Below are 12931 nucleotides of genomic sequence, written 5' to 3'. Positions count from 1 at the left end.
AACTTTTTAAAGTTTTTCAGCCCATTACTGAGCTACATTACTGGCACATTAAACGGCCATGTTCCATAAACGGCGGCTGATGTTACCATTCTTCTTGAACGTGGCGCAACGTCGGCTGCTTCGTAAGATGTCAAGCAGCTACACAGAAGACGGACAGGACCATATCGATCAATTATATGGATGCGTGGAATCCGCACCTGTGATACATTATATGTAAATTTAAGGTGGAGGGGGAAGAAAGGAAAGGGAAGGGAAGGGATTGGAAGAGATTGGATGGGATTATTGATGCCAGCTGCATCGGGACTTCACGCGGAATCAGCGGCGACTAGTTGCGTTCACCACTGGGCCAACCGAACGCAGCATTTATCGAACTGTGTGGACTATCTCGGTACAATCCCAGCTAGCACGACCTATTCGCAGTCGCTTTCCATGTCCTTCATGATTGCTACTTCCAGATTCCTGCAGGAGGTGAGACATAATCGTGCATCCGCACTGAAGAAGGTGGATTCGCTGTCCATTGAGGCAAGGTGTCATATAATTGCCCCGCCTCGATGGGCAACGAACCCACCTGTTTCAGCGCGGATACACGATCACGTCTCACCTCCTGCAGAAATCTGGAAGTAGCAACCATGGAGGACATGGAAGGCGACTGCGGATAGGTGGTGCCAGGTGGAGTGTACCGAGATAGTCCACACAGTTCGATAAATGGCCCAATGGTGAACGCAGCTGCCTATTAAGCAGGAGATCCCGGTTTCGGCACACATTTTCACTCGTCGCCGCTGATTCCGCCTGAAGTCCCTATACAGCTGACACCAACAATCCCTTCTTCCCTTCCCTTTCCTTTCTTTCTGCCCCCTCCACCTTCGGTTTACATATAACATATCGATTAAATTTTCTTACTGTTCCAACGTAACGACAAGCGCCTGCACGAAGATCAAGGGCGATACAGCGGAGAGGGCTGTGAGACGACGTCAACCACTAGCGCGCTGACTAGGACGTCACCACGACTGGAGCGGCCTCTGCACCAAGAGAATGAAAGCGGCGCGCCGCCTAGCCTCGGCCACACTAGTAGACCCGGACTAGAAGAGAGCACTAGAAGAGCCGCAGGGATATAAACGACAGCAGTGGCTTATGAACTTGTGTGATCAGCTTGCATGGAAACTGTATCTATCAAAGGTCACTGATTATTTGCATGTCGCCCATTGCTTGCGTCCCATCATATAGAAACGAAAGTTAAGTATTGTCAATTCAATTACTGTAATAAACTACATTAATACGATTTGCTTGTATGTTGCCTAGTTATCCGAAAAAACAGCTTCCTAGACACCCAGTTATAGACGAGTGGGCAGGAGCCCACACTTATCCTTAGGACTAAACCCCACCCGAACAGGCCTCGGAAGGCGCAACGGTACTGGGCGACCTCAGCCTAGCGGCATCACTGGATGCGGATATCGACGTGCATGTGGTCAGCACACCGCTCTCCCTTCCGCAGCCCGTGGAGTTGAGGTAGCGTTCTCGCTTCCTGCGCATGGGGTCCCGGGTTCGATTCCCGGCGGGTCAGGTATTTTCTCTGCCTCGTGAGGACTGAGTGTTGTGTGTCATTCATCATTGTTTCATCGTCATTGACTCGCAAGTCGCCGAAGTGGCGTCAACTAAAACGGACTTGCAATGCGGCGGCCGAAATTCCCCGTATGGGGCCTCCACGCCAACAATGCCATACGATCATTTCAATTTTCGTGACCGGAGCCACTACTTCTCAGTCCAGTAGCTCCTCAGTTTGCCTCACAAGGTCTGAGAGCACCCCACTTGACAACAGCGATCGGCAGACCGGATGGTCACCCATCCGAATGCTAGCCAAGCCCAACAGCGCTTAACTTCGGTGATCTGACGGTGTTACCACTGCGGCAAAACCGTTGGCTTACCCTTACGACAGTAGTAGTTAATCTGATCCCTATCGCCCAACAGTGGGCGCTGCATTTTTCTTGGTGGGCGGTAGGGACTTCGAAAACAATATTAACAAGTTTTCATAAAATTTTGACATAAATTATTTGGTACGTAATTATTAGTATTATGTGCTTCTACTTGCTCTGATTCTGCTGTAAAAATTTTATAAAAGTAAAGTTACTTTCCTATTTTATGAATTACCATTACTCTGGAACCAGAGGGTTATCTTACTTATACAGACATGCAAAATTGGGCAGTAGATAAACAAAGGTTAACCGTCCCTGACTTACGAGCTATCTCAACAGAGGCTGTCAGAAAATAAAATATATGACGTGAGAATAGAAAACGAAACACATGGTCAACGACATATTTTCTGAAACAGCGATCAGAAGCACTCCACGCACTAGTGGGCTTCTAGCCATCCTCGAATTGTGACAAAGAATGCATGTTATTTTAGTGTTACCCAGCACTAGGAAAAGCCGCAGTGTTTTGATCCGGAAATTTTTCACAATACCACTGAACAGTACACGACTGGTCCTAGGAAAGAGTTTCACTTCCGTCTACGTGCTCTGCTGAAACAAAACTCCTGCCCGTAGTGGTGGTAAGTTCCTATGGGACCAAACTGCTGAGGTCATCGGTCCCTAGGCTTACACACTACTTAAACTAACTCACGTTAAGGACAACACACACACCCAGGCCCGAGGAAGGGCTCGAAACTCCGACGAGGGAGCCGCGCGAACCATGACAAGGCGCCCCTGACCGTGCGCACCGTGACAAGGCGCCCTAGACCGCACGGCTACCCCGCGGGGCAGTCCTGTCCGTTAAGAGAACGAAGACATGAGAGACAAATGTGCCACAATCTGATGCGGTCTCCTGGCAGCGTGCATTTCGGCACTTTAGAATCTGTATTAGACCATCAAACTCAATGTTAACTTCCTAATAGCTGTTGTCAGCGTCTAAAATTTCAGTCATCGCTTTTATAAAAGGCATATTACTCTAGGGGATTCAGAAGGCGAGAATTACACATGTCGGCGGCTGCAGTGCATTTTTACATTTCTGGTTGCACATTGGTTCGTGAACTGCATACTGGCTTTTTTTTCCATTCCACATGCCACAGCAACAAACTGCCTCTTCTACGTCTACACCAACACTTTGCAAACCACTGCGAACTGCATGGCAGAGGTTACATCCCATTTTATAGGTTATTGGAGGGTTTTTCTGTTCATTCACGTATGGAACATGGTAATAATGGCTGTTTAAATGTTTCTCTGTGTCTTATAATTAATCTAATCTTGTCCTCATGATCCCTATGGGAGCGTTATCTTTGTGACATTCTCCCATGGGCCAAACAAACCTGTGACCAGAATGAAATTTTCACTCTGCAGCGGAGTGTACGCTGATATGAAACTTCCTAACAGATTAAAACTGTTTGCCGGACCGAGGCAAAGGTCCCGAGTTCGAGTCTCGGTCCGGCACACAGTTTTAATCTGCCAGGAAGTTTCATATCAGCGCACACTCCGCTGCAGAGTGAAAATCTCATTCTGGAAACATCCCCTAGGCTGTGGCTAAGCCATGTCTCCGCAGTATCCTTTCTTCAAGGAGTGCTAGTTCTGCAAGCCATGCAGGAGAGCTTCTGCAAAGTTTGAAATATAGGAGACGAGGTACTGGCGGAATTAAAGGTGTGAGGACGGGGCGTGAGTCGTGCTTGGGTAGCTCAGTTGGTAGAGCACTTGCCCGCAAAAGGCAATGGTCCCAAGTTCGAGTCTTGGTCCCGGCACACAGTTTTAATCTGCCAGGAAGTTTGAACCGTGTGACCTTTCATGCTGTCCTTCTCTATACAAGTTTTGTATCATCTGTTAGTCCTATTTGCTACGAGTCCCACACATTCCAACATTATTCTAGAAGGGGTCGAAAAAGTGATCTCCCATGTTGACTAATTGCACTTCCCCAGTATTCTACCAATAGATCGAAGTCTGCCACCTGTTTTACCCACGACTCAGCCTATGTGACCGTTTCATTTCATGTCCCTACAAAGTGTTACACCCAGGTATTCGTATGAGTTGACCGATTCCGAGTGTAACTCACTGATACTATAGTCACAGGACACCAAGTTTTTTTTTTCGTTTTGTGAAGGGCACAGTTTTACATTTCTGAGTATTTAAAGCAAATTCCAATCTTTGCACCATTTTGAAATATCTGCCTAAATATTTGTGCAGTTTCTTCGCTGAAGATAGAGTTATCAAAAAAGCCTGAAGTTGCTATTAATATTGTCTGCAAGTTCATTAATATATAACATGAATAGCAGGGGACCCAACATGCCCCAAGTTACTTCCATAATACATCTGTCAGTGACTCTCCAGCTGAGATAACTTGCTACGTCCTCCCTATCAAAAAATCCCCAATACGACGTCTACTCAAAAAATTGTCCACAAAATTTGTCTGCACATGGCCTCCTTCACAAAACTCCCCTCCACAATTAATGTACCGCTCCTAACGCCGTTTCCACTTCCGGTACCAGGCTTCGTAAGCCTCTTGGTGGATCGCATGAAGTGCCGCCTGCAAATTTTCTTTTATCTCGTCTGTCGCACATCTTCGTCCTTTCAACGGGCTTTTCAACTTTGGAAATAAAAAACGTTCGCAGGGGCCAGGTCTGGAGAGTACGGAGGATGAGACAGCGCAGTGATTTCGTTTTTTGTGGAGTAGTCACTCAGCAACAGGGATGAATGTGCGGCCGTGCCCTTTCAAAGGATCCATCCCGGCATTCACCTGGAGCGATTTAGGGAAATCACGGAAAACCTTAATCATCGATTAACAGCCAAAGAAAACTCTCAGCACAGCTTTGACATTTGACCTGACGTGACGACCGATGGTGCAATGGTTAGCACACTGGACTCACATTCGAGAGGACGACGGTTCAACCCCTCGTCCGGCCATCCTGATTTAGGTTTTCCGTGATTTCCCTAAATCGCTCCAGGCAAATGCCGGGATGGATCCTTTCAAAGGGCACGGCCGACTTCATTCCCCATCCTTCCCTAATCCGATGAGACCGATGACCTCGCTGTCTAGTCTCCTCCCCCTAAATAACCTGACCTGACGAGCCTTTTTGGTCTTGGAGAACCTTTCCCGACCCATTGTGAATAATGAACCTTGGTCTCGACCTCATAACCGTAGACCAACGTCTCATCATCAGTTACGATTCACTTACGGAAAATCTCGTTCTCAATTGCGCGATCCAAACGCTCTTGACAGATTGCAAGGCGAAGGTCTTCCTGGTCTTGACTCTTCAGCCATGGGACGAACTTGGGACCAACATGATGCATTCTAAGATGCTCTGTCAGGATTTCATGACACGATTCAACAGAAATGTTACATTCTTCTGCAATCTCTCGGACAGTCAGTCTTCAATGGACATGCACAGTTTCGTTGACGTTCCTGACATAAGCGTACGCGGTAGAGGTCGAAAGGCGTACTGAACGAGGGTCATCTTTAGCTTCCATCCGGCCATTTTTAAACCGCATGAACCATCGCAACATCATGTACGCTTAAGCACTCATCACCGCCACTGCAAAGGCTTTCTGATTTTCACGCAGAATTTAATGCAGATGCGTGGCACCTCTACTCTGCCATCTCGAAATTCGCAAAATGTGGGACACAACGTTCTTCTCAGTAGAGCTCTGAACAATAACTAACAGACATACAGAACTTCCGGCAGTTACACATTAAACACAGGAATGCACGGATGCAAACTGCATTTCCCTCAAACATACCATTGGCGCGAAATTACGAATGTCCCGGAATTTTTTAACAGATCTTGTGCAGTCACAAGTTTCGCTTGATATCCCATACGATCGTACTTCTGATAATAAGCGTAGACGTCGTACTGAATCAAATATTTTTCTACCTGAAGTGCGAGTTGGTTTTCACATGATCGATGTTTTCGAAATCCGTGATGGTTGGCATGGAGGTGGTTAATTTGTTTGAGATACATCATTGTGTTTGAACGCAGAATATTTTCTAGTATTACACAACAAATGGATGCTAAAGATATTGAACAGTAGTTTTGTGGCTCACTTCTGCCATATTTCTCGTAGACGGATGTTATCTGTGGGTTTTTCCCAACTGTGGGGCATGTTTTCTTGTTCGGGGGCACTACGAGGTGCATTCAAGTTCTAAGGCCTCCGATTTTTTTTCTCCAGACTGGAAAGAGGTAGAAACATGCGCATTGTTTTAAAATGAGGCCGCATTCATTGTCAATATGTCCCAGAGATGGCAGCACCGTACGGCAGATGGAATTTTACCGCCAGCAGCGAGAATGAGAACTGTTTTAAATACTTAAAATGGCGACGTTTTCCTTACTTGAACAGCGTGCAATCATTCGTTTTCTGAATTTGCGTGGTGTGAAACCAATTGAAATTCATCGACAGTTGAAGGAGACATGTGGTGATGGAGTTATGGATGTGTCGAAAGTGTGTTCGTGGGTGCGACAGTTTAATGAAGGCAGAACATCGTGTGAGAACAAACCAAAACAACCTTGGGCTCGCACAAGCCGGTCTGACGACATGATCGAGAAAGTGGAGAGAATTGTTTTGGGGGATCGCCGAATGACTGTTGAACAGATCGCCTCCAGAGTTGGCATTTCTGTGGGTTCTGTGCACACAATCCTGCATGACGACCTGAAAATGCGAAAAGTGTCATCCAGGTGGGTGCCACGAATGCTGACGGACGACCACACGGCTGCCCGTGTGGCATGTTGCCAAGCAATGTTGACGCGCAACGACAGCATGAATGGGACTTTCTTTTCGTCGGTTGTGACAATGGATGAGACGTGGATGCCATTTTTCAATCCAGAAACAAAGCGCCAGTCAGCTCAATGGAAGCACACAGATTCACCGCCACCAAAAAAATTTCGGGTAACCGCCAGTGCTGAAAAAATGATGGTGTCCATGTTCTGTGACAGCGAGGGCGTAATCCTTACTCATTGCATTCCAAAGGGCACTACGGTAACAGGTGCATCCTACTAAAATCTTTTGAAGAACAAATTCCTTCCTACACTGCAACAAAAACGTCCAGGAAGGGCTGCGCGTGTGCTGTTTCACCAATACAACGCACCCACACATCGAGCTAACGTTACGCAACAGTTTCTTCGTGATAACAGCTTTGAAGTGATTCCTCATGCTCCCTACTCACCTGACCTGGCTCCTAGTGACTTTTGGCTTTTTCCAACAATGAAAGACACTCTCCATGGCCGCACATTCACCAGCCATGCTGCTATTGCCTCAGCGATTTTCCAGTGGTCAAAACAGACTCCTAAAGAAGCCTTCGCCGCTGCCATGGAATCATGGCGTCAGCGTTGTGAAAAATGTGTACGTCTGCAGGGCGATTACATCGAGAAGTAACGCCAGTTTCATCGATTTCGGGTGAGTAGTTAATTAGAAAAAAAATCGGAGGCCTTAGAACTTGAATGCACCTCGTACAATAGATTATGATTAACAGACTGGATAACCCAGCTACATTTGGGCACAGTATAAAATCTGATAAGGGTTCCATCATCCCCTGAGCCTTTCTTCAGTTTTAACTATTTCAGCTGTTTCTCAAAGCCCCAATGTCACCCTTCTTCTCAGAGATACGAGAATTAAATTTGGGCAATACTTCTGGGGTTACCTTTGTAAAGAAACGTTTGGAAACAGAGTTAATAATTACTGTTTTTTCTTTGCTATTCTCAGTTTCAGTTCCAATCTCGACCGTAAGTGGACACTAACTTTTCTGTCACCAACGGCCTTTACACATGACCAGAATTTCTTCAGGTTTTGTGAAAGATAATTTGACGATATTCTGCTATGGTTGTCTTTCAAAGCTTTCCGCAATGATCTCTTTACAGCCAAACGCGTTTCACTCATCGCCTCTCTGTCTATAGTCACATGCTTGTTTTACACTTACTACGTAGTAGATTGTTTCTTTACACTGGGTGTATACCATAGAGGGTCCCTCCCACCATGAACTGTTCAACTAGGTATGTAGCTATCCAATGCATGGTCAACTATTCTCTCCAACTTGAGCCATATGTAGTGCCCTCTACTTGGTTCTGTCCTGAGCTAAGAGTTTCAGATTAAATATTTCTTCCTGTAAAACTCAAACTGTTGCACCTCTTTGAAGTTATTTTTACAATTGATTTATTTACAGTACTGGGCTATGCATGACGAGAAAACAAAGGAGTATTGCGAACAGCTGAGTGACGAAACAATTTGAATTACCTAGTATTACATAGCCGTTGACTTCGAGTTATAGTGTGTTTGCGGGGCAGTCTGTCATGATAATCGGTTACGTTTATTAATTGTACCAAAAAATGTAGGATTGTGTCGATTTTTGTAGTTTTTCAAGAGACTTGATAAAAAGATCGATTCATCAAGATTCGAATTAGTCGACTACTTTTTTATCACTACTATATTAAAACATCGCCACTATATAGAAAGAAAGCGAAAGCATCGTAGCGGACACGTGATTTGGTTCTAGAGGGGTTATAGTTTGTTACTGTCGTCCCCTCCCCCCAATACAGCTTCCCGTCACGTATGCATACGGTTTTAATATTATTAATAATTAGTATATTAATAATTTCTTTTTTATAATAGATAAAACGGAAACCGTTGGTACAGTCACAGAAAATGCCAGCGATCAACTGTTTCTCGCCTGGAGTGACGCGTAGTGATTGTTGATTTGCTGTTCCGCAGAATGGCTCGCGAGTGGGTGCGTCCCGCGGACGAGTACGTCTGCAGCTTATCGGAGGAGACACAGGAGCTGGCGCGCGTCGAGCTTCGCGAGGACCCCGCTACGCGGCAGCATGCGCTGCAGCAGATGCGCTCCTGGATCACCTCCAACCCGCGCATCGTCAACTGCCGGCTCGGTACGTTTACCTCACAGCGCACTGTAATGGCGCATGATACACTAGCCCACATTGTATAAACATTTTAACAAATGACAATATTCTCGCAATTATTGAACTTATTCCTCTTTTCCTCGCTATCAGGAATCAAACCTGGATTGTCTCCGCATTTTAACTGAGGCTGGTGCTATTTTTATGAAAACAGTACATCAGCCAGCCACTATTTCATCAAATGATCGATTCATTTACATCTGAGGCTCCTTTTTGTCTTGACAGCATGCTTTTTTTTCACCAATGACCAGCTTCGCCTAACATAGCTTGACCATAGCCCCTTTAACCGTCGCTTTTTCAGGTTCCCATAGGGCCCTACCTTTTCGGGGCACAAGAAATCCCCCACAGACAGTCACGTAGTTCATGCCACTACCCATCACCCACGACTTGGACGAGTAGCTGGGCTTACAGGTCGAAAAGTGTGACAGTAAGAAGTGCACCATCTACAAAGATGTAGCTCTGTTAGCCACTAAATCTCAATCAGACCATCATTTTAGTCAAAATAAGGAAACCTGTTGAGTCTGCAATTGAGGATGGGGAGGAACATGGTTTTAGATTTCATTGATCAGATACTGACCTCGTTTTTGTCACAAGAAGGCTGTATGAGAAGTACTGGCAGTAAAATAAAAAAGTGTAACTTTTTTATTTAAAAAGAACTAGGGCATATACCACACATGCATATATGAAAATGAGTCGGGTATAAGAAATTTCATGATAACAGTATAGCATGAGTAGGGTGATGATGGCACATGATGAAATGAAGAGCTGAATAGTAAGCCAGGCTGGATGGAACCAAGGAGTCGAGTCAAGAAGGAAGTTGATTTTCACTACTCCTCTTTTTTTATAATAATGGTAATGATTAAGTCCCAGACGCAGTCAAAATAATGAGACCAATAACTAATGTATTAGTTTTTGCCAGTGATGTAATGGTATGGGGTGAGACAGAAGTGGAGGAATAAACCAAACTGGATATATTTGTCATACAGAATTCACAAAAATGGGTCTTAAAATCAGCAAAACTTAGACAGTTGGTTCAGTGTTGAAGAGAAACTCTAGACGTTTCATTTAAGAACTGGAGACAGATATGGCTAATAACTTCCAGTACTGTAGCTGGGTTGTATTGATTCCTCAGAGAAAGAGATTGGGGAAAGAATAACAAAAGCTTCCAAGTTCTACTACACAGTACAACAGATACTTTGGAAGGGTCATCATCATAACCTTCTAAGATTAGCCTGTTCAAAAGATATGTCTTACTTATGCCTACACTAGCATATAGACTAGAAGCAACAAATAAGAACTGTCTCCAGGCAACACAACTGAAGTTCCTTAATTCTTGTTTGCATTAAACCAGATTAGAAAAATAAGGAATGACATGTCCAAAAACAGCTGGGGTTGGAAAGAAACCTGCAGGAGATCCTCAAACTGAAGATATTGAAATGGTATGGGCATACAAAGAGGATGGCCTCATGGGACACCTCAGGTTTACGTTGACAAAAGTGTTCCAGGGAAGGACCCAGAGGAAGTCCTTCTAACTATTGAAAGAAGGACATCCTCACAGATTTCACAATTCAAAACACCAAATGGTATCAAATAAACAAGATAAGTTGGAGGCGTCTTATCTACAACTAACTCTTTGTTGCTGGAGCAGAAATATTAAAATAATGATAATGAATCAGTCAATTTAATCATAATTGGCTGTTTATGTAAATTCACCTTAAAGCAGCAATATGAAATTTTCAAAAAAATTCTGATGCAAAAAATCATTGTCTGTCTATAATAATACATATTGCCTTCCATATATCATGTTGCCTCCCTGTGATCCATGGTCCTTGCCATTTGTAGGGGAAGCTTGCGTGCCTCAGTGATACAGATATCCGTACCATAGGTGCAACCACAATAGAGAGGTATCTGTTGAGAGGCCAGACAAGTGTGGTTCCTGAGGAGGGCAGCAGCCTATTTAGTAGTTGCATGGACAATAGTCTGGATGATTGACTGATCTGACCTTGTAACATTAACCAAAACAGCCTTGCTGTGCTGGTACTGCGAATGGCTGGAAGTAAGGGGAAACTACAGCTGTAATTTTTCCCCAGGGCATGCAGCTCTACTGTATGGTTAAGTGATGATGTCATCTTCTTGGATAAAATATTCCCTCATTCAGATCTCCGGGTGGGGACTACTCAGGAGGATGTCGTTATCAGGAGAAACAAAACTGGTGTTCTATGGATCGGAGAGTGGAATGTCAGATCCCTTAATCGGGCAGGTAGGTTAGAAAATTTACAAAGGGAAATGGATAGCTTAAAGTTAGTGAAGTTCAGTGGAAAGTGGAACAGGACTTCTGGTCAGGTGAATACAAGGTTATAAATACAAGGTCAAATAGGGGTAATGCACGAGTAGGTTTAATACTGAATAACAAACTAGGAACATGGGTAAGCTACTATGAGCAGCATGTGAATGCATTATTGTAGCCAAGATAGACTGAAGGCCACACCCATCACAGTAGTAAGAGTTTATATGCCAAGTAGCTCTGCATATGAGGAGGAGATTGAGGAAATGTTTTATGAGATAAAAGAAATCAGTAAGTTAGTTAAGAGAGATGAAAATTTAATAGTCATGGGGGACTGGAATTCAATAGCAGGTAAAGGAAGAGAGGGAAAAAGTAATAGATGAATATGGCCTGGGGGAAAGGAATGAAAGAGGAAGATGTCTGGTAGAATTTTGCACAGAGCATAATTTAATAGCTAACACTTGGTTTAAGAATCATGAAAGAAGGTTGTATATGTGTAAGAGACCTGGAGACACAGGAAGATTTCAGATTGATCACATAACAGTAAAAAAGAGATTTAAGAACGAGGTTTTAAATTGTAAGATATTTGCAAGGCATATGTGGACTCTGCCCACAATTTACTGGTTATGCACTGCAGATAAAAACTGGAAAAATTGCAAAAAGTTGAGAATTTAAGGAGATGGGACCTGGATAAACTAAAAGAACCTGAGGTTGTAGAGAGTTTCAGAGGGAGCATTAGGGAACAACTGAGAAGAACAGGGGAAAGAAATACAGTATAAGAAGAATGGGTAGCTTTGAGAGATGAATTAGTGAAAGTAGCAGAGGACCAAGTAGGTAAAGAGACGAGGGCTAATGGAAATCCTTGGATAACACAAGAGATACTGAATTTAATCGACAAAAGGAGAAAATATAAAAATGCAATAAATTAGACAGGTGCAAGGGAATTCAAATGTCTAAAAAATGAGATCAACAGGAAGTGCAAAATGGCTAAGAAGGGATGACTAGAGGACAAATATAAGGATGTAGAAGCACATATCACTTGTGGTAAGACAGATACTGCACACAGGAAAATTAGAGACCTTTGGAGAAATATCAAGAGCTCAGACAGAAAACCAGTCCTAAGCAAAGAAGGGAAAGTAGAAAGGCAGACAGAGGATATAGAGGGTGTATACAAAGAAGATGTATTTCAGGGTAATATTATGAAAATGGAAGAGGATGTAGATGAAGATGAGGAGGGAGATATGATACTGTGTAAAGAATTTGACAAAGCACTGAAAGACTTAAGTTGAAACAAGGTCCCAGGAGTAGACAACATTCCAGTAGAGCTACTGATTGTCTTCGTAGAGCCAGTCATGACAAAACTCTTCCATCTGGTGAGCAAGATGTATGAGACAGGTGAAATACCCACAGACTTCAAGAAGAACATAGTAATCCCAATTACAAAGTAAGCAGGTGCTGACAGGTGTGAAAATTACCAAACTATCAATTTAATAACTCATGGTTGCAAAATACTAACACAAATCCTTTACGGAAGAATGGAAAAACTGGCAGAAGCCGACCTCGGAGAAGATCAGTTTGGTTCCTGGAGAAATGTAGGAACATGTGAGGCAATACTGACCCTATGACTTCTCATAGATGATAGGTTAAGGAAAGGTAAACCTATGTTTATAGCATTTATAGACTTAGAGAAAGTGTTTGATAATGTTGACTGGAATACGCTCTTTCAAATTTTAAAGGTCGCAGAGATAAAATACAGGGAGCGAAAGGCTATTTAC

General features: G+C 43.8%; 1 protein-coding gene across 1 annotated transcript in view; it reads left to right on the top strand.

The window, feature by feature from the left end:
- Window positions 1-12931, top strand: part of LOC126457804 (alpha-tocopherol transfer protein-like) — a 103598-nt gene that overhangs the window by 75124 nt on the left and 15543 nt on the right. The window contains exon 2 of the mRNA XM_050094411.1: window positions 8670-8842. Coding sequence (XP_049950368.1) covers window positions 8671-8842 — 172 coding nt within the window. The 5' untranslated portion in view covers window position 8670. The remainder of the gene's footprint in view (window positions 1-8669; window positions 8843-12931) is intronic.

The sequence above is a fragment of the Schistocerca serialis genome, chromosome 1, assembly GCF_023864345.2.
Source record: "Schistocerca serialis cubense isolate TAMUIC-IGC-003099 chromosome 1, iqSchSeri2.2, whole genome shotgun sequence".
Lineage (NCBI taxonomy): Eukaryota > Metazoa > Arthropoda > Insecta > Orthoptera > Acrididae > Schistocerca > Schistocerca serialis.
This window is presented reverse-complemented; position numbering and strand designations above follow the sequence as displayed.